At 42.3% G+C, this 23,064-nt stretch overlaps 1 protein-coding gene across 2 annotated transcripts in view; it reads left to right on the top strand.

Moving 5' to 3' along the window:
* The first annotated feature begins 6,556 nt into the window (after positions 1–6,556).
* Positions 6,557–23,064, top strand: part of FRMD4A (FERM domain containing 4A) — a 368,735-nt gene continuing 352,227 nt past the window's right edge. For both annotated transcript variants that reach the window (XM_018068125.2, XM_018068124.2), the window contains exons 1-2: positions 6,557–6,665; positions 6,941–7,075. In XM_018068125.2, the coding sequence (XP_017923614.1) occupies positions 7,031–7,075 (45 nt within the window). In that variant the 5' untranslated portion in view covers positions 6,557–6,665; positions 6,941–7,030. The remainder of the gene's footprint in view (positions 6,666–6,940; positions 7,076–23,064) is intronic.

The following is a 23,064-nucleotide window of genomic DNA, read 5'->3' on the forward strand; positions in this document are numbered from 1 at the left end:
GCAGAAGAGGAACTAGCTTTGTGGATGAGAGATCACTCCCCCCAGGCTCTTTTAAGTGAATACTATAACTAAAAACAAACAAACAAAAACCCCACCTCAACAACAAAAAATTGAATTGGTTGAAAAGTACTGCTTAATTTCACTGAATTCAATTACTCAAGTGCAAATTAGGTCAAGTAGCACAAATAGAGCTCGACAGATCATGCCACAGCACTGGGGAATGCATTTCCAGAAAACAAATATAACTGCAGCAGTGATGCACACTTGCAGACTCCACGGCCTGTACTGGGACTCTGTGTTCAGCTGGACTCGTGATATCTGAGTCCACTGAGGCCATAATCGTATAAATGTCAAATTAATATTAAACAATCATAATATGAAACCCAGGGCTTTCAAATTGAGTAAGATGGTTATTGAATGTTAATTACTATGCCACTATTAAGTCATACTCTGAGTTATGACATGTTTATTTTCTAGTTATTAACCTTCAGGGTTTTTTAAATTAGGGTTGTCCCAGTACACCATTAGTGTTAAGTTCTCACATGCTAAATTAAATAGAACATAAGCTGGAAGAACATTGGAGATCAGCTTTCAGAATACTTTTATGTCAGGTTTTTCCTTTAATCTACATCTTTTCTTGCAAGAGGTTTTAATGCCACAGGCTGTTTCATGAAGTAGAGGAAGTTCAGAGTTTTGCTGAGAACTGGACTCCTTTTCTGGCTTGCTTGGTGTGGGCTGTGATAACTGAGTGAGGGTATATTGGGGAATGGGAGCTCAGACAAAATTCTGTATGAGTGTCAAACACTACAGAAGACAGCCCAGCTGTGGGCTGGAACAGCTGTTCATGGGTGATGGGAGATGCCATGTCTGATTGAACCTGCCCCATTTAGGACAGCAATAGCTCATGGCCAAGGCTGCCCAGCTCCTGCTGAGCTCAGAACAGAAAACTGGTGCTGATGGATGGGAGATGCAGGAGGTGCAACTGCATGTCAGCTCCCACTGACCAGCAGGAGATGCTTTGTCTCCCAGATATCTTGCACAGGCTGAAGGGGGACCTGGAAGACAGGCATCTTTCTCATGTTGAGAGGTAGAAGGCGGCAGACCAACCTCATCTCAAAACAGAGATGCAATTTTACCCAGCCTTGTGCAAGGACAGTAGGTCTGCTCATAGGTCAGAGTACATCCACTGCTGCTGATGGGAAGCCACCCTGCTTTCCACTCATATTTCTTGTATGTGAGTATGGTATGCTGCTGTAAACCAGAATTCTAACTACTGGCATAACTCTCTCTGGACACTTCAGTTCTCATACTTACACGGAAGAATTTTTTCTGGCCTGCTGAGGTGTCTTGAAAGTGGTCTAAGGCTGGACATTGCCTTGTGATTGGCACAGAGGCCACAAGAAGCCTTGGTTCTTTTCCCAGCCCAGGCAGATGTCTGCTAGAGGACTCTGGACCGGTCTTCTTGTTTTGCCAGGTCTCACCCTCACACCTGTGGAAGAAGTGTGGAAATTTTTGGAAGGATCTTTGTACTCCAGTGATAATCACCATCACAAGGAAGTGTCTTCAGAGGGTCCAAGAAATATTTCTGTCTCTAGCTATGGTGGTATATCAGAATAGTTCTGTTGTATCTTGCCCTTGTCCTTACAACAGATGATATTTCTAGGGCTCTTCTTATTCCAAAGCAGTGTCTGTCAAACCTAATTAGTGTTCAGACATAAGTCATCTGGGGAGTGAGACTGCTTAGCAATGAATGAGCAGCCTGTGGGTTGCTTGCACAGATCTACAGACAAATGATTCAGAGAGGTTCAATCAGGGAAGCTTTCAACACTCAGATGGAGCCAGAGCCTCTGGTTTATATCACTCATGAACAGCACTACTTTCTTAGTGAACAGTTGCCAAAAAAAGCAAGGCAAGGGAAATGTGCCAATCAGCAAATTAGAGATGAGTTTGAAATCAATCCTTCTCTCAGCCTGTGTCATATTCTAGGTGTCCACCCAACCTGGATAGATTTCTAGAAATATTTTCTGTAATACCTTCTCATTGAGGAAGGAAAGACAATAATTTCTCTAGCACTTGGAAGGGAATCCTTCACTAACTTTACCCTCCAGAGCGAAGGAAGTGGAGGAAGAGGCTGACCTGAGACCCTTCCCCTCATATATCTACATGTGGTGGCTTCATTTGGCAGTCTGATGGCTCCAGGAATGACATTTCTCTTCCTACATAGTATTTCTTTGGCAGCTTGGAGAATCATCCTTATCACTGCATTTATAATTATCAAAAGCTTCTAAGAGAGTTTTCAAGGAACAGTCCCAACCCTGCTGGGATCTGTTTGCGGGGAATGACAAGAATGACTTTTAGACCAATTGGGTTGATAGACGGGAGCATAGGAAGGTAAGAAGAAAAGTAAACTCAGTAAGTTCCTTACAGATCTTTTTTAAAGCTGAGTGACTGGTTCACAATGAATAATTTACTTGTTGGCATCAGGCTTTTATCTTCTTTGGGGATAAGCTACAAGCAAAATGTAGGTCCTCAAATTTGTGTGTTTGAATTATGTGAATATTTATTTTGTGTACTTCCCTATAGCTTGGTTAAGCATCTTAGACTTCCCATCTGTGTTCCCTGTTGCAGTTTGTTGTATGAAGTGGTTCCTCCTTTGTGGATTAAAGCAGAAGCACTTCTGCCATGGCCACTCATAATGCAAATTCAGTTTCTAGGACTAACACATACTTGAAAATAATCATTGAACATTCAGCAAACAATTGAGATGCATGAGGAACACACAAGTGGCTAAAGGAAATTCAATAAATTCAGAAGCTTTTCATACTTTCACATCATATATTCTTTTCACCCCTCTGAGAGCTCTTTGTCTTTTGAATTTCAGGTTAAATATTTACAGGCATGGCATGAACTTCCACATATCTCAAGGTTCAAAGATGCTTGTTGGGCTATCCATTGGTTTCTTGGATGTGTGATTGTCTTGTAAATGGGTATGATTCAGGTCATGTCATTTCTTATGGTAGTATCATCAACTTTAATGTACTATTTTCCTGCCACAACAATAACAGGACTTGCTTTATTAACTCCTTGTAAATTGAGGTAAAGACTTTAGCTTATTTTGATAAAATAATTTTGTTTGTCTACACCTTTGCTGAAACAGGTGGCCTCCTAGCACTTGTCATGTCACTAGACAGCATTTCACTCTAACCCACATCTGTGACGGAAGAAGGCAAATCACAATTCATATCAAGATTTTCATCTCTCACAAATGTCACAGGTGACTGGAGGGAGGACTTTGACTTTTAGTGGTTAAACATACATAGTAGCAATACATGGAAAATTCACTGAAAACCTGAGCTCCTGTTTGCTCATTGAAGAAAAAAAAATGGAAACAATAAGAAATATAAGCTCAGTACCAGCTGAAATCAAGTCTTGCAGTTAACCCTGAGCTCTGTATTGCCTTTGTTCATACCTTTAATGACAACTTCTCCTCAGCCTCCTGTTGAGGAGAACAGGTGCCCATTGGGTTCTGTATGTCCATGAATAAACAACATGCAGAGGGTTTTCCTACTACCTGGTATTACCAGAACCTCAAATTACAAGCCCAGCAACCACCAGCCCTAAAGATGCATGGCATACTTATGCTTCTATTGTCCCTGTCACCAATGGTGATAACACTGGATTTGGAGGATCTGTCTCTATATACACCAGTCTGCAGTGCTTTATGTCTTCTTACTGGGATCAAGTAAGATCCAAAATTTGCCATAATAGTTTTTCTTTCAGTGATTTCAAGCAATTAATCTATTAACCAATTGTAGCACCTAATTATCTTAAAATGCAGGGGGAGAAACAAAAAAAGACATCTAATCAACTCTTTTCTTTTGCTAATAATTTTAGGCCATGAAACAAAACCACAAGTCTGTAGTTTTAATCATTTATCCAACAAGTTCCTCTTAAAAATTGTTCTTATCTTTTGACAATCTGCAGTGAATAATGATCTAAGTTTTTTCCTCTTGTGCTGCAAAATTTATTCACCTAAATAGTAGAAAACAGCTAACCTGTAGGTAAGTTTGCAAATATACCTTGAAGTCATAGATCATATACTTGTACACAGATGGCTCCCTACAGATGATCATTACTTTGAGACTTGCAGAGCTCAGGAAAATCCTAGAATTTTCTCAAGGACACCACAAATCATAACTAGCTCCTGGTGTTTGATGGATTTTACCCTGCTCAACTGCAGAGTGAATTCAGGAACTAAAGATGGAAGAAACATCCACACTTCCAGATTCTTCATTTTAGCCTCATCCAAAAATGTAGGCTTAGGCTGGCTCCTTAAAATCACTTGGCAAAGGAGAAACCTTGCTTGTCAGACTCAAGAGTTGCTGAATGTGTTGTTTCTGAAGTCCCTCCTTACAGTACTTCAGGTTGGGTTAGTGTAGAGAAAAATGTAATAGTCTTGGGATATTTGTCATAGTGCTGTTGAAATAGATTTAGTTACATATTTTATAATTTGATGCCTTAAGATATATTTTAAAACTTACCTTAATCTTGTATTATGCATATTTTCCCCTTTCAAGAGACATTTAAGTAGCCTTCTCTGTTCCTTGTAACAGCCAACAACCTGCTCATCTTCAGGGATGAAGACAAATCACTTTGAAGGGATGGGAACAGATAATTTTGTATGAAGTTCATTGCTTCAGATGGCTGTGAGGCAAAGGGTGACCCACTGTAAACAGTCAAGATGGGCCCTGTGACTAGAAAGCACCATGAATCTTTGCCTCAGATCTCTGGTCTGGTTGAAGAAAATCACTGAAGCCCAAAGCTCTTCGGTATTTAGGTACCTTAATGCATTTAACAAAGCTGGGACACTGTTCTCTATCAGTGGGGATGACTTATATCCAAGGGTGGAGACAAGCATGACTGCTGGCACGTGTGCATTCACAGGAGCTACACTCACTGCAGTGAAAAAAATCAGGTCTCTCAAACAATGCACTAAATGCCACCCCCAGGTGTAGGACAAATGACTCTCCCTGAATGTTGATATCTGTAATGCAAAACCAAGGAGGGAGGACCTCAGAAAATGCTTTCCTGTGTGCCCATGAGTGTTTCTACACCATCCCTTGAGAGGTGACCCCTCTGTGTACAAGTGGCTTCCCCCTCGCACACCTCTTGATGGAGAACCTGCTGGGAGGAAGGAAACCCCTGTCATCATCATACAGCACTCAGGCTTGGTGCTACAGCTTGTGGGGAGGGGAGTGCATTTACCTGGTCTGTGGATTTAAATGAAAAAAACCCAAGTTTTCCTGTATGGCCACACACCTCTCAACAAGGGCGATCCCCCTTGGACCTCTTGGAGGTATGGATATGCCACAGATATCCTGGATGACCTTCCTAGGGCAATGTCTGCAATCTCTCATGTCACTGTGTCCCCTTTGCTAAAACAAGATGATAGGTGAGCGAGAGAATTTGGACAAGCAAGTGCTCTGATGTTGTGCATACCAGAGCTGACCTGCCAGATGTAACTTCCAGAGCACAAGGAAGGATTGCTGCTGCCTTCATGGAGACAGTAATTTGATTCTCTTTTCTATCCTGCTGCCAATTTCTATAAAAGTTGCAGGAATGACATGTGTCAGAGAATTCAACTCTGGTTGAATCTGTCTCAAACTTTTAATTGGTTTCCAAAATCATGGGGGGAGGGGGGGGAACATGCACGTGGGAGTTGTAAGATGAACAGACATTGTCATTAGATGAAGCCTAACATTTTAGGAAATGAAGCCAAATTTCTGCTTGTTCAGAGGGGTGATATGAGTGTGGATAGACCAAAATCCAGGAGGCTTCTGAGCCCCACAAAACAGGGGTCTGAGAGATCTGTCAGGGCACACCTGCATCAGAGCGCTGGCCTTCCTACCAGGGTGCTCTGTTTATTTTTGAAGGCTTTAAAAAGCCATCTTCCATTTACACCCAACGTTTAAACAAGGGGCTTATTTTCAAGGCTAATTTGTCTCTCCGTCTTAACCGGCCACATTTTCACAATTAGCCGTCTGTGTCCCCCCCGAGCCGCGGGAGCCCGGCGGGAGGCTGCAGCATCTCCTTGCGAAGGGAGGGAAGGGGGGGCTGCCTGGCTGCCGTCTCCATGCGGTACAGGCAGCGTGATCAGAGCGCTAACACAACAGCCTGTGTAATTACATGTTTCTGGGAAGTGTGTTAGCTCCGTGGGGAGCTGAGTCCATTTAGAGGGGAGGAGGAGGAAGAGACTTTCTTGGGGGGGGGAGTAAGGTGAAAAGGGTCAGTGGGTAACCCAGCTCTCTCTCGAATACGATAAAGGTAATTGTTGCTCTCAAGTGAGCACCGGGTGCTTCCTGGCTCTGGCTGCTTTCACTTATTGCTCATGTCTGTGTTATGCAGGCGTCTGCTCTCCAAACCAGGCGCAGCAGGGCTTTGCGAGAAGAGAGAAGAGGTTTGACCCTGTTGGAAGCGGTACGTGGCGATGTTTGACGTTGTTTCTGCGCTAGCATCACCAGGGCAGGGACGAAGATGCAGAGTCAGGGGCACGGCAGTTCTGTGCTACCTAGGATTTATTTAGGTGGAGGAAGGAGAGTGGCAATTAAGAGCAATTAATGACAGTCCGAGTGCAGGGGGAGGATGGCTTGGACCTAACCTGTCATGTAGGTGTTTGATATGTGTCCTGTGCTGCTGCAGCTTTCTGTGGTGGCGTGTGCCTGAGCTTTAAATATCCTGCAGTTCTCGATATCTTGTTTCTCCAGCCGTCTCTCTGTTTCATTTTCCTCTTCTCTCTAGTGTAAAATTTGGCCTAGCTTAAGCTTCTTTCCCTGGTTGTGAAGGTTATTTCCTTCCCTCCTCTCCTCCCCACCCCCTCATCCATCCTCTCCTCCTCTTGCAAATGCTCTCCGACCCTGATTTGGGGTTTCTCTCCCTGCAGTTAGCTGTGGACTCTGTGGATGCTTTGCCGTGACGAAGGGCCGAGGGCTGACCGAGTCGTGGGGAGGATTTGTATGTAGGAAGAGAGGAGATGGCTGTGCAGCGTGCTCCCGAATCTGCTCTGAGCCTGCTGATGGTGAGTGCTTGCTGAAATCCATTTGGGAAGGGGGGGTGAGAGAGGGGAGCTGCACCGCATGGATTCAGGGCTCCAAATCCACGGGATGATTTTGTGTGAGCTGCTGCTTGGCTTTTACAGGTCCCAGGGAACTTTGCAAAGGGCTCATGTAGGGCTTGCATGGAGACATTCCTCCCACGATGGGTTTTAGTGCATCTAGACCCATGCTCAAGGCAGGATTTTGAAGTCACCTTTCCGGCAGAGCTGGCACTTGCGTTCAGGGTTTATCCTGAGCTGCAGTTTTTCATTTTGTTCTTTATATCAGTGTCTTGAATTCCCACATCCTCCTGCTTCCTCCTGCTTTTGCCCTTGCTGATTGTGACACAACTTAAATGATGAGAGGGAGAACTTGATTTCTCTGCTGGCTGAGAGGTGTGTTGTTAGCTGTGACCGGGTACTCAGCTGTGGTATCACTTGGGGAATGGTCCTCTAATGCAGTGAATTGCCATTCAACTAACTGCAGAGTGTGTCACATCTCCTACTGACTGCAGACCACGGGGTAATGACTAGTATTTATCTGAGCTATTTGCTACAACATGTTGAGCCACTGACCTACTTCTCAAAGTTCTGCATATTTATAATATTTTAAAGAAGATTATTTAGCAAACCACGTGGCTGACTCCAGAAACACGCCAGTGTTCTGTTGCAATTAAAATAAACCCTTCTGGTGGGGTATTAGACAGTTGTTTAGCTTTACTGATTTTATTTTTTTTTCTTTTCCTCTCTTGTGCTCCTCTTGCCATTTTCTGTGCAGCAGCATCAGGGATGGTTTTAGTGTAAGATCTCTGCTGGATGTTTTTCTGTCTAAATGTCAGTGTAATGTTTCCGCTGGAGAGTTGTCATAAGGAGCATCTGTGTGCGCACATGTGCGTGTGAATGCATAGATACATGGGCATTATATATATATTTATATAATTATCAGTACTGATGTCTCTCCTGATTGCATTAGGAAATGGTCCCTAGCACTCAGAGACATGATGAGTTAAGTAAAGGGAATGCTGCAGGATAAGAGCCCTGTAGTGCCTAAGGTTGTTAACAAAGGTCAAGTTGAGAAAAGCAAATTTTATGTCCATTACTCAAAATGCTAAACATGCTATTAAGCCTCTGCATGGTTTGTTTTATATTTGCTTGCTGTGCAAGCTCATTTTATTTCCTCTTGCTTACCTCCGGCCTTCCTGGCTTTTTAAACAGCCTCTATTTCTCTTTCAAAAATAAATTGATGAGTGCCTGTCACCCCTGTGTCATTGTTTGGGCTCAATATGCTTTTAGTTTCACTACCCTCTGAATTCTCAACTTAAAACCCTCCTTCAGCAATCTCTGTACTCCTTGAATGGACCTTGTCAAACTCTGGTGTGGTGCCAAGCTGCCAACAAATTTCTCTCCTAAATCACGGCTTTCAGTGGCTACATGGCCTTGCCCCAGTTGTTATTTTGAGATTTGTCGGGCGTTTCTGCAGCTCTGGCCTGTAATCACGACTCCTTGGGTCTCCTCACCTTGGACACAGCCCTGGGCTGCTCCCAGACCCACATGGATGGGCTGGCTTGGGTTGGGTTGGGGGTCCACGGCCAAAGGGGTTCTGCCTTTGACCCTGTGGATGGCTGCTTGTGGTGGGGGGGGAGGTATTTCTTGCTTGGGAGAGGATTCATGCAATGCTATGGGCTCTGCTCCTGGATTATCTAGTACTAGAGGTTGGTTATGGGTGTGGAAAAGGTGATTTGGTGTGTAAAATCCTGCACTCTGCAAACTGCCTCTTTTGCCTTGGATTTTTCTTGGGTTGTGAATCAGTTTAGTTAACTACAGAAGCCTCATCCTTTCCCCTCTGCTCTGCCTTGGCTTTGATTGCATGCCTGAGCAGGCTCCCCTTGAATCAATAATAAATTCTTGTATAATTCATCCCACAATTAGCAGCTATAATGGCATCTCTTCTAAAACTGCCACCCTCCAGAGATTCAAAGATTAGATGCCTTTGGGAAGTCCACAGAAGTAGCTTTTAATACTTCGACGGGCATTCTCTAGTGAGAGTTTTCTTTTAGCAATGAGGAGTATTTCAGTACTGCATTTCCCCTGCAATAGGATGCAGAATGTGCATTCAACCATCCACTTTTTAGGAGACATAATCAGCAGCAGCATTTGGCAGTGCTGCATCATAGTCTGAAAATATCTCCTCAGTGGGGTACCTCAGAGCACTTTGTGCTGCAAGTAAAGAAACCAAGGTACAGAGCCATTAATTGACCTTCCTGGGATTCGATGCACTGAAATCGAGTGATCCGGATCAGGAGTTTGCTCATTCCAAGCTTCTGTCTAGTCAATTAAGAAAGATGGACATTTTTGGGGTATAGGGTTTCATTCTTATGGAAGGACCATCTATAGGACATGGGTATCCAGCACCACTGTGCCCCAGCAGAGAGACCTGCAAGTGGGACCATGTGGCATTTCAGGGTGCCAGCCATGATGACAGCTCATGGTGACTTACCTACTCCTGGTAAATGCTACCAGGACATGGTGTTGACGTGGCCCAAAGCAACTCCAGAGAGCAGGTCATTGGGAAGCTGTACCTTGCTGCCTTTAGTTCACCAAAGAATCTCATTACACCTGCAGGCTTAGGTGGACAGATCCTACTTCTGTTTACTGAAAAAAAAATTGACCATATAATTAATTAATCTAAAGTGAATTGGCTCTTATTTTGATATTGTTTTCTAGGCATTTTAATACTCAGGTGGGTTTTTTCCCCCCTATTTATAATGATTATTTTTTCTTTTTTTCCCTCTCAGGTCAGGGAAAAGGCTCAATGAAGGAGAATTTCGGTCTTAAACATATATTTTCCTAACATAAAGATATTAGTTTCATACAAAGGCTGCAATCTGCAAATATAACTGCAACTTGTCTGTTCGGGTAAATATCTTACATTACAAATGACTCTGGATTTTGCTTGGTCTGCAGGACTTCTGCCTTTACCTTGCTCCAGAGATCACAGCAGATGACAGACACTGCCTGGTTCAGCGTGGAGTAAATTGGGCTGAACTGTGCCCAAAGTAACTCTGCCTGTAGCATTATCAAATCATTAAAACAGAGCTTCCTCAGTTTCTGTGAATCAAGAGGAGGGAGCATCTAAGCACGAAATAGCAAATACCGTGTCTTGTTAGGAACAGTAACACCTGCAGTGCTAAGATCATTAATGCTGATGGGAGTGTGATACCAGTAGGATTTTATGTCTATCTTATTAGTATATTGTAAAATTTTAAAGCTGCAGACATATTGATTGCACAGATTTTAACAGCACAATAAGTTATGATACCTGGTGTCTCCTGAGACAGCATTATTGCACCTCATGAAAATAGATTTTAGAGACTTGACCTTCAAACTACCGTGGGTCATAACACTAACACTAATTAATCTGTGTTAAGTGACAATGGAGGTTCCAATGAGCAAGACACACAGCTCAGTGTTTATCAATTAATATAAAATTATCTTAAAATGGTAGGGAAGAGAAGCATGGTTCTCTATTTCCAGGAAAGCTGGCTCCAGCTAGCTCCAACTAGATGCTTTCACCTTCTCCATCAGAATAAAGCTTTTTGCTATTTATAATACAACTTTACTCTCTCTGGTCTGTATATATAAATACTTTCTTTGAAAATAACAACTATATAACATAAGAAAACAAGTACACTTGTAAATTAATGGTAACTGCTTGTGTTCAGAGGAACATCTTTCATTTCAGGAGACTGTGTGATGCTTTCAAAAATCATTATTTTGTGTCTGAGCTGCATTCAAGCTGAGGCTGGAATAGAGCTGCATGTGAGATTTCCTAGGTGATCTTCACTACATGGGACTCAGTGATCTCTATACTTCAAGGGGAAAAAAGCAGGGAATGTGTAGCATTAACTCAGTCTGTGGTGTTCACAATGGCCAGGATGAAGAGTGAGAAAAGCCCAATATCAAGGCTGCCAACCTGGGTGTTTCCTTGTTCTACTGGGGTTGAAAACATTTCAACGGATGTCTAAGGCAGACAGACACCTGCAACAGGAAGACATGTGAAAACTGCTCTGCTTCTAAACTGGAGCATAAATAATTGGCATCTGAGTGTCATTGTTCACTGAAAATCTCAGATTTCTGCTGTGCTTCCAGACCTCCTTTTTAGGAGGATTCTCCTGAATCATCCTTCCACCCCTCAAGCAAAGAAAGATACACTGGAGTCCTCAAAACAACGTGAGTCTCCTTGATCTGATCCTTTTTCTGAAACGCAGCACTGAACACTATAGCATTGCTCTTAAAACACACTCAAAGATTTAACTATATCCTTACTAAATGCTGGGAGGGCCATGCCCTGACTGGTTGGCTTCTGAGGTGTTGGACTCGACAACATTCTGGATATTCCACTAGTTATTTCACATGTTTAACTGCTAAGTTTTATGTCTGAAGTCTGCCTTTGTGAAGACGAATTTGGCAACTAACTAAAAAGATATAGAGCATCCAAACCCCATTTAGACCTAGGACTACTCCCCCTCCCCCCATAAAGCTGTGTTCTGTCCCTCTCAAGCCTCTAGACAGATTGCAGCAGCACAGCTCATCTTGGAGGATCATATTAAAACCTTTGGGAGCAGCAAGGTTACAGTGGAAGGATGAGGTCATTTTCTGCCTCTCTCATCTCAGACTTAAATTATTTCTACGTTGACAGTGTGCAAAAGCCCTCGACATTCAAACCTCCTCGCTGCAACCTCATCCACAGACCGCGTTGACCTGGAAGGTCAATGCTTGGCACGCTCTTTCCGCAAAAACAAAACCCACTCCTTGCCATTGCACGGTGCAGAGGTTAATGCAGCTCTCAGCTGATGCTGAAGCAGTGTGACGTGTCAGCAGTGCGTGACCGATATACATCGGTCTGGGTGTGAGCAGCACTGCTCGGGAATGAGTAACGCCTTCCCCTGGGAACCGGCTGCGCCGCCGACATCTGGCCCTCTTCAGATTCATGCCCAAAATGAGGTCTGTGGGGACACTTGAGCAGCAAGAGGAGGTGATTATGCAGCCCTCTCCATGCTCCTTCCACAGATATTTCCAGCGTGCAGGTGTGTGGGCTCCACCCGCAGCCTTCCCAGAAGGTCTGGGCAGGAGATGATAACGCGCCACGGCACCCGGAGGTCGCTGGGGAGGAGCCGTGCTGGCAGGAATTCCCTTCCTCCCTGGGTCTGTCCTTGCTCCAGCCAGGCAGTAATTTGCTAATGGGCTTCACGAGCAACAATAGCTGAGCTGTTCGCTGATTGCTCTTTTAGAGGATGGGATGAGAGCAGCAAATTCCTGCTCGGTGCTGTGTGGCTGCATGCTACCGTGGACTGGGAATTTAGCCATTTCTTGTTGATAATTTCCCCCATAGCACTGAATTATATCTGAACTTTAGTATTTGCCTTTGTAAACTTGCAGTAGGACTTCAAACACAGTGATTTAATTCAGCTGAATGAGATTAAACACTCCCTGGGATTACTCTTGGCTTCCCTGTGGTGGATGTCACCCTTTACCCATCTGAGCGGCAGGGCTATAAAATCATTATCCTTCGATTCTGCTCTAGTGCATGCCATCAATTTTCTTTTCCTTGTCCCTCTGCATGAACATGCTGTTGAAGAAGCAGACCGTAATGTTTGCACATCTGAATTCTCCTGTTTATTACTACACTTTAAAACAGTAAGAGGGATTATAGGTTTATTATTTTTTTTATTATGAATATGACTTGTGCCTTGTATTCCAGCTGCTCATTCTGAATGACTGATAAAATTATCTCATCAGAGATGTGGCTATTGATTTTTTCCCCCCGATGTTATAGAGCATCACTATTTGTAGAGGAGAATTAGTGGGCACTTGAGTAAATTATCATTATGATTAATTGAAGACTTTCTACCATTAGGAAGAAAGTAACATATTAACAGATTGAAAAGATCACTAAATATGACAACTTGTTTTGGCAGTATATAAAATAATCATATCACTTCGGCTTTTTAAAAATAAAATGCATTGGAAAATTTGACTGATATCCCTAAACCAAAATAAAATGTTAAAAATGCTGTAATTGCCATAATAAAAATGCAATGTTATGAATAGCTACTAATGCATTGGAAGGACTTGTAACATTAAGAATTGTAATTTTTCCTATTCTTTGCCTTTTGGTTACGAATGTCATACTTCCGTAATTACTGTACTCATAATTTCTCAGTGTGGCAGTGATCCAGCCCACTGACAGGCTAATGTGGTTAGCACATCAGGGCTCCGAGACGTACAGAAGCCCCACGTGGATCCTTCCCCAGTGCATCCCATGAAAATGCAGGTTTTTGTGACGTGGCACCTAAAGCTGTTGTGCTCAGGTGGCCAGTCCTGCCGGCGCTCACAAAATCTGTCAGCACCAGCGACGGCTGCTTCGCTTCATGTGTCTTGCTGAAAACAAAAGCCACCAGCTGGATGGGGGGTCAGTCAGAGGCACTGGATCGAGGTTTGGGCTCTCCCCAGCCAGCAGTGTCCCCAGCTCTCCACAGCCACTATAAAGGCTGCCAGGGAATGTGTGTTTCCGCCCCTGCCAGCCCTGACAAACCTTGGGTAAACACCTCCCTGCTCTCCTCAAGACAGATGCATATATTTTGCCCCCACAGGTCTTAATTCTTTCTGCTTTTAAACACTGAAACTTGCAGAAGTCAGTTGAAATCAGCCATTTCACAAACAGGTTTTAATGACACTGAGCATCAAACTAACCTGAACCCATCACCAACTTCTAGCGATATGAATTTTCTTTTTTAAAGGAATTCTTGGGCTGGTCTGAAGCTGAAGCTCTCAAAACATTTGATTGAGGCTCCTGCTTGCATTTTTGAATGGTCTTATCATATTATGGAGTCCTGCTAAGCACCCTTACAGCACACACTCGTCCAGCAGCAATGCCTGAGATGAAGTGATATTTCCAAAATCTTACTTGAAGGCACTGTGGTACCAGTTGCTCCTTGAGCAGCCTCCCAGGCATGAAGAGATCCACAGTGTGTCTGTATTTCATGGAAACAAAAGCTATAGTGAATGCCAGAAACCTATTTAGAGGAATGGATCTACAAACAAAAATCTTATCAGCTTTTTGCATCCTTCATGGGATCGAAGCTGGTAATTCCCAAATTAAAGCCAGCACCTCCTAGTGCTAGCTCTAGTGCCCAGACTTAGCTTTTTGGGTCCCCTTGTATTTCAGTGATGGTGCTGAAATACAAACAGCTGACCAGGAACAATGACACTTGATCCCGAAGTGCTTAATTTTCAGGTCGTATTGCAAAAGCCTTGCTGAAATAGTAAAATGTAACGAATGAACATAAACTGGGAGAGCACAAAGCCGAGTACAAAAATAATCTACTCTCTTATCTTTGTAAATCAGTTGCAGAGACATCGAGGCATCACACAATTTGGTGAAAACAGAACATCCCTTTCCCTTCCAGTCGTTCTCCCAGCACACACTGCCCACCTCCTGCCAGTGAAGGGATGCTCTCTGCAGTGTGTCCTTCACTGTTCTCCCTTCTCTCAATCCATTTACAGCCACCAGAGAGCTGAAAATTATTTTTAGGGAGGTTTTTCTAGCACAGAAGCAGAATTCACACAGAGCCTTTCTCCACAATATTTTTTTATCTCTAGGCAGGCTGTGATAATCCTCGTACTGCAAGACACTCGGCTTTGGCTCCCCATAATTTGTGTGAAGTTAATGGAGGAGTGTCGTAGAACATATGTTTGGTTTAATATAGGTTCAAGGGTTTTTTTAGTCTAATATACTAAGATAAAATCCAGAACATCTTCACAGTAAATAAGATTGACAAGGTTTTCATTTTTTAATAATATGAGGCTAATTGAGCTGTAGTGGTCAGAGCACATTGTATTTCCTGGTAATTAATTGCTGGCTGTGGTAGTTGACTGCATAAAACTATGCCTTGGACCATTAACCCCAGGTTGTTAGTACTCAAGGAAATGTCTAGTGAAGGTCATTATTACTGCTGTTATATAAGCTATTGTAATAGAAAAGAGTTGGCATGAGCTTTTCAAAAACCCATTTCGCCTGTTCTGGTCTCATTTCAGAGGTCTGGCAGCAAAGGCTGTTCCCAATTATTCTGCATTTACGTTCATTTTCAGGGGGTTAGAGTTTGACCACCTTCATAAAACCAGAGATCAATTAATTGGAGTGTTTGAGAGGTTGTTTGCTTAGCTTTACGTGGCCTAAAATGTTGGCCTTTCCAGAGGATTGACACAGATTTTGTTCCTAATGTGAATCCTATGAGGCTGGACATTGACTGATCAAAAACCCAACCCACACCTCTCATGTTGGCTTCTTTAGCAGCAAGGCACAGACTCTGGGTGGGTGGATGTGGGGCAAATGGGACAGTTGTTGCACGATGTCGGACCAGTGGTGTTTGTGTCATGATATCTCTGACTTGGATGGAGTTCCCGAGGTTTGGATGACGGACCAAAATCAACCTTCTCATGTAAACAAGCTTTTCTTGTTGTTATCCCATTGCCTCCAGAAGGGCTTCTAACTTCCAGATCAAGAAGGAGCTACAGGGAGATTTGTGTTTGTACTGTTCCTCAAACAGCTCTGTAGGTCAGATTTCCCAGAGTTGGAGAATGTACCTTCCTTTAACAAGATATTAGTAATAATAATTGCACTTATTTACTATATTAAATACAGCTTTATGTGGAATGCTGTTTTCTGTAATCACATCTTTAAAATAGGATGAGTATTTTGCACAGACCAAAGTCCTTGAGTCAGTATTCTAAGACTGCTGGCTTTAATGGTGTTGTGAGGAAGCACTTAAGCTTCAAATAGACAAAATTACAGACACTAGAAGATGGTACAAGGAAATGATGGGGAAGTTTTGTAATTTGCTGACGTCCCCAGCAGTGGGGTTTGTTTTTTTCCCACTTCGTAATTTTGTTCTGTAGTCAGGAGTTAATTTCCATAAGAAGAGACCTGTATTACCTTCTTGATCAATACAGAAACTTGTTTTGTCACCACCTTTACTGCAGTATATAAGTAAAGGCTTATTTGTTCAGAGTCCCTTACTGATGGAGTGCCTCTCTTGAACTCTCTATCTAATCTCCTCTGTATCTAATATCAGTTGCAGTAGCTGGTGTTCACTGTCTTGCAAGAAATAATAAACTAAACACGCTGCTTACACTGTTTCCAACACAAATGTTTTCGTATTGTGGGAATGTTTTGAGCCATTCTTTTATCAAAGTTGTACTACTAGACTTCTTTGATCAGGTAGTGCTTAGGCCATTTTAAACAGTTTCTCATTTTTGGATGTCCCATTTAAATTTGAAGAGATAAATAAAGAATCATTCATGTGACATTTCTGTGAGAGCTTTGATTCATCAGTAGGAATTAAACCTAAGCTGCAAAGTCCAGAGGTGCCTACTGTCTTGGACCCAGATCCTGTTTTGAAGGTTCCTGTTTGGTTTGTCTCTGTTTAGGGATTTACCTGAAATACTCCTTCCAAAAACATGTTTCAACATTAACTTTCTACATTTCTTCCAACAAAATGCACCTGTGCTCACGCTACAACTAAAATGTGTCTGTTGTGGCTTACCCTGAATATATTTGGGGAGAAGGGGAGAAAATGAGTGCTATCCACTTGCAGGATAAAATGTAAACTGATGGCAGCGAGTTACTGGACATTTTAAGAATGCATGAACACGTGGACAAACTGAAAAACTCCAGCAGTTTTGTACATGTTGGGAGTAAGGAACAAATCCTATTTGGAATCTGCATCATGGTCCATGTATAAAAAAGCAGGAGGTAGCTTAATTACCAGAGATTTTGCAAATTGAATAATGTATAGTAATCTCTGAATAAGAGAGCAGTCAGTTTTAATTTTTAATAATCTTTAATTAAGGAAGCATTTGCAACATATCTGGTATGTGTGCATTAACACAACTGTCTCTGGATAGTCAGAGTCATTCTTTCATATGTAGGCTGGTGTCAATTGATTTTCCATGGTCAGAAGGTGTAGTTGAGTCTGTTTAAGTTCCATAAAACTTCCCCCATTGCACAAAACCATTCCTGTCTGAGGGAGAAGGATTTGAGCTTTCTTCTCTTAGGATCATGCTGGGAATAGAGTGTAAATCCATATTATTCTACTTATCTCCATGACATTTCCAATTTCTACAGATGCAATCAAAAGAATTTGGCTCATTGATCTTCAAACTCTTTGACAATTTCACACTCTGAGCTGAATGGTATGAGCAGTACAGTCGCCCCATTGCTTTTCATCAATAGAAGTTTTTATCTAGATCAAGACAACACGTTTGAGCTATGAATCTTGGAGATTGTTATTGGTTTACTGGTGGAATATTTATCTTCAAACTGAAATGAATTCTTAGATGAGTCATTGCACACATACCCTGTCTTGATATTTTTAGGTGCTAAAGCCAATATTTCAATGAGTCTGGGTTGGGGAAAATTGTCCATAATGTTTCGGATGTACAATTAAAGTACCATCTGCCTCTGTGATGCTGCAGATGTATAATTGACATTCACTGCTGATTTGCCTCTTGATTTTCTGCAGACACTGAATGCTTTAATTGTTTATATGGTATAGTCCTAAATACCCATGTGAGAATTTTCCTCCTCATGTGTTCCTTACAGAAGTATTACTACCATCCCTAATACTCAGGAGATGGATTCATTAAAAGATAATTTGCAGACAGCTAAACGAAAATCTTACAGGAATACAGTGAGTAAGTAAAAAACAAGTTCTCAAAAGGAGTGGCTTACTCCTGTAGGATCATTGTTTAATACAGGAGAGCTTGCTGGGAAAACATAAAATGCTGATACAAAATCTGGTGACCTTTTTGCACTGATTTAAATGTAGGTTGTAGCTGGAAAAAAAAAGAGTTGGTATTATTTTCTCCTCCTTTTTTGCAGCGATAGAAACCTTCTTCAGGGAAAAAAATTTATGTAGAGTAAACCCGAAAGGTCAACTATAACATCAAAAGAACTATTTTCTCTAGGGCAAAGACTATTTAATAAAAAACGGAGATAGAAACCACAGCAGTGAATTCTGAACAGATGGGAAAACAGAGATGTGCTACTTTTTCTATTTCTTTTTCACTGTCTTTACTTTTAGGAAATGCAATCAATAAAATCTTGATCAATCAGCAGGTGTTAATTTTACCCTGTGAATGGTTTCTAAGATTCTTTGTCTGAGAATACTTTAGGCCTGAATGCTGGAATAAAAGCAAATGTGACCTGTAACTTCAATGACAGGAGGTTAGTGGCTCTATCTTATATTTCTGCCCTTCTTTTTGACAACAGTGGCTTTTAAGCACATTGGTTAAATTCGCTATGAATTGTCCAGGGCTTTGCATTCGGCTTCAAAAGAAAGAAAAATTGGTGGTATAGAATCTGAATCTGGCTTTGCTGCAAGTGACATTTTGAGTGATCATTTCCTGGGCCCATGCCTGGTTCCCAGGAAAAGTCAGCTTCTGGGTGCTCAGAGAAACCAAGGTCCATTTTGCTGCAACTTGTTCCCCTTTTGCAAGCCATTGCCTCTATATGGCACTCAGCATAATCCAAAAGGATCCCCTGTGTCTTCCTAAGGCTGAGCACTTGCTCTCACATTTCAGTGTCTCTAATGGTAACAGTCTAATCATACGGAAAGGACGTCATGGCTGATGGTTACAGCATGTCACTTCAGTGACAGTGAAAGCAAAGGACCAAGCAACAGGCTAAGGATACTGCAGAAATAAAACACAGGGGGTGCAGGAGGGTGTTTGTGGAAGGGAGGTGGAGTCAAATACAAAGAAATGGGGTGCAGGGCACTGCAGATAAGTCTGGTTCTGTTCAGGTGCTTTTTGACATCTCTATTGCTGTCTGCAGAAATCCACTAAGTTAAGGAGAAACAGAGAGACAACACAGGAGAATCTGACAATGTTAATGCTGTTGAACATTTGCAGTAGGGAGAGGAGATGCTTTTCTACACAAGACATTTATTCACAGCCTTGCTGGGTGCTCTGTGATAAATGCAAACAGAAATCCATCTAGAGCACAATGTATGGTTAATTTTACCCAGGTATCTTCTTGTTGAGGTCTAACTGGGCTCTTTAACATGGAGAAATGACAAGATGTGAGGGAAAGACATTTCAGCTTGTGTGTTCTTGTGGGTTTTATTTTATTTTTAAATTTTATTTTCACTGTCTGTCTCTGTTTCATGGAACAAGCTTTTGGATATGTTTATTGCATAAATATTCATCTTCAGGTTTGGCTTATAGTTACTGAGAAGGTCACCCCTGAAGGGGAAGGCTGCAGTCTCACAGCACGTGTAGTGCAGTGCTTGAGTTGAGCATACCAGAAATTAGGAGACATTATGATAGAGAAAGATATGCAGAGGGCACTGGATTGTTATTAAAAGGAGCTGGAAACTTGCACAGATATGGAGGCAGCATGAAACTGGGACCCCAAATCTTGCGAGGAGTATGCTGAGCATCTCCCTGTGACATACATCTGCTAACTCAGCAATACCATAGTCTTGCTGCTACTCTCTTGGCTGAAATGTGGCTTATTCTCTTAATTGCACTGTACTACAGAGAAATAAATCAGCCATAGAGCTATTGGTTTGCATATTAGACACTGGCTGGATGAAGCGTTCAGTTCCTGTTAACACCAAGGGTCAACGAAAAGACTTTTCTATCACTGTTTAATTCACATGCTTAAAAATGAAACTCCAATGACAAGTTTAAGCTTTCACTCAAATTAAAAGGTCAAAAATAATTTTCATTGGATACCTACCAGGATTGCAGTTCCTAAAAAATTACTTGAATACATGGAACTGCTTTCCTTTCAGTAGCATGAAGGACTAAGAGATAGTGAAGGGGAGAGCTGCAGTACCCATTCGGAAGTGGGAGTGCAGGAGGATGCTGTTTGCAGCTCCTGCAGCACATTTGTGTTTGTATAGAACAGGTGGTAAGAAAAGTGGAGACTCATCCAGAGAGCAGGGACATGGAGCACAGGATTCCTGTCATCCAACGGAGTGCTTCCCAGACCAGGAGACTTAGAGAAAGAAGAAAGATTTGCCTTCTGGATCCTTCCTTTCCTTGTGGTCCTGGCAGGAGAGTGAAGTGTGTTCTGGAATGTCTAGCTATGGAGGCCTCCTGACAGCTCACATCCCACAGGCTTAGGAGTGGCAGTGACAGTGATTTCCTTCTCTGGAGGCAATGTCTCTATGGAAAACAAAGCAATGTGTTTGGGGGTGCTCCTGCTAGCCCTCCAAACAGCGGCTGCCTATTAGCAGCTCTGGTGACACCTCATTCCTCCAGAGGCCTCAGCTGCAGGTGACAAAACGCATTCATCAGAAGCCTTTAAAGTTGCTTTGGCCCTCTGCAGCACTGCTCAGTTTATTTTGCATGCTAACAAGCTGCAGCTTGTGATTCCCATTGGATCTCCAAAAATACGTGAGCGACCCTAGAGCACTAGTCCCTTATTCTCCCAGGCTGGAAGGACCTCCTTGTAGGAAAAAACCAAGTTTTCTCTCCTCCAAGTTGCTTCCACTACAGCTTTGTTCAATTTAATTCTAGTCCTACCAGTCTGAATAAGAAGGCAGCTTCCCCTCAGAGAAGTGTTCAAAGCTTCACATAAAGTGTCTTAATTTCTGTCATGTAGAGCTGTACATGGCAGATATGAGCTGCAGTGTGTACAAAGGCACCACAGTGCGAGAAACCACAGCGAGGGCTTCCAGAGCACAGGATCTGGTGGGGGACTCTGCTGTGATTAGAAAAAGGGTTGTATTATTGCCAGAATCAAATTATCTGAAGGTGTCCTGCTGGTAAGCAGCAAGTACAAGCTGTACTGAGTCTCAAATTGGTGAGTGCAAGAGAGGTACTATTAGATCTTTAAATCCCTCTTTGAGTTAAGTTGGGTTTTGTCAATATTCTCATCTAAAACCTAATGCAAGATGTCTCAAGATACAGGCCACAACTGAAACAAATTTTATTTTTGCTTCTATGCATTAATATTCTGTTCCTCAGTTTTGGGGAATGTTTCCCATCGGAGGTTTCCCTTAGGAGTCTGAAGGGCTTTGCTTGGAAGAAAAAAATCGATGGCTCTCTTTTCCTAACGGGTCTCTGTCTTTCTTGAAATAATCTTTTCTAGTTGTGGGGAAGAAAAGCCTTCACAGGACAGAAGTCAAGATAACTGTAGCTGAAAATTAAGCTTGCGGGGAATTGGAATGGGATTCTGTGGGATGACCTTTGCCATCCAAGGGATCAGGCCAGAGTAGGTGTTACCTGCAGCCCAGCTGAGATGCGGTAGCTGGGCATGTGGATGCTCCCCTTCTGCTCTTTGTGCTCTTCTTTGGCAGTCTGGGTGAACTGATTTTCCTTAGCTTTGCAGTAGAAAAAATTTAACTCCTAGGTGTCAGCTGAGGAACAGTAACCTCAGCTGCTTCAATTCTGACAGTTAAGGTGGTCTTATCGTTCCCTATTGCACTATTCATGCAACTATCTAAAAAACCCAGAGATGCCATGTTCTGAAGGTGTGCTTAAGTTTTTAGCACAGGATAGGGGATCACTGACAGTGGTAGATGGATTTGCTTTCTTTCCCCCTTATAAACAGGACTCAGCCTCCTGCTAGGAATTCACTGCTATCTCCCTTCCCACATCCTGACAATCAGCTGGGATCATCTAATCCTTATTTCCTTGCTCAGAATCATACATTATGTTACCATGCTGTTGCTGTTCTTGCATTAGTATGGCACCTGGATTCGCACTGGGAGCAGGAGTTTTATTGTAACAGAAACTTTTCAAACATGGTAAAAAAATTAATATTTCCTTTTCATCCTTGAGTCCAAATCTTTTATATCATCATAAATTGGACATTTGTCTCCCCTGGGTGGTAAGGATGACTGCATCCATTGCAGTTTTTCCTCTGAGGAAATTTATAGTAAGATTTAAATATGAAGCGAATGGTCCCCTTTAAAGTTGCATATGCTAAAAGAATGTGACTTATGAATCCTGTTAGCAGTAATGGCTGCATGAGAATATCAAACACTTAGTCAAATCAAGATTTTGCTATGATCCATCTCACACTAGAAGGGTTGCTATAAATTTTTGTACTGTGCCAAACATTTTTATGCACCTCGGGTATACAGGGTGTGTTTGATGCTTATAGAAGTTGAGTCTATTTTGCTTTTGTTGCTGACTACTGGAGGAACGCATGCAAGTGTCTGTGCTGAACAGAATTATAACTCATCTGTATTGCAGTGTCAACAACAGACAATGCTGCTGTCTGCAATAAAAACAGCAGATAATATTAAACTGCAAATAAATCCTTCACCTTGTGTTGGGAAGACCAGTGTTATTTTCATAATTTCTGTGGGCCAACACAGGTGGTGTCTTCTGGATAGAGCAGATTCAGTGTAGAGTAGTGATATACTTAAAAATTTTCTGTATGAAATATTCACAGAAAAATTTACTTCATGCACTGAATATTTGAACAATTAAAAATCTATTCACTGTTGCTTTCTGGCCTTGGGCTAAGCTAAGGGACTGGCTTGAGGATGGTGGTGGTTGTAGCCTGCCAGCTGAATGGTAGCTGAGGGATCATATTGGAACAGTCAGGAACACCAGCAAACCTAGAGGACTGTCATGGTTTTAACCCCAGCTGACAATTCAGCCCTACACAGCTACTCGCTCACTCCTACCCAGTGGGACTGTGGAGAGAATCGGAAGGGTAAAAGTGAGAAAACCCCTGGGTTAAGAACAATTTAACTATTGAAATAAATCAAATCAAATAGTAAATTTTTGGAATCTAAAAGAAACCTGGAAAGGAAGTTTTCACAAAGACATGTAGTCATAGAACAAGGGGTAATGGCTTTAAACCAGCAACAGTCTGCCTGTTCGAATTCCTGGAACCCTTGGTTCTTTTATGTTATATGTCTTTGAAGAAATTACTTTGTTTTAAT

The sequence above is a fragment of the Manacus vitellinus genome, unplaced genomic scaffold, assembly GCF_001715985.3.
Source record: "Manacus vitellinus isolate BGI_N305 unplaced genomic scaffold, ASM171598v3 scaffold_13_pilon, whole genome shotgun sequence".
NCBI classification, from domain to species: domain Eukaryota; kingdom Metazoa; phylum Chordata; class Aves; order Passeriformes; family Pipridae; genus Manacus; species Manacus vitellinus.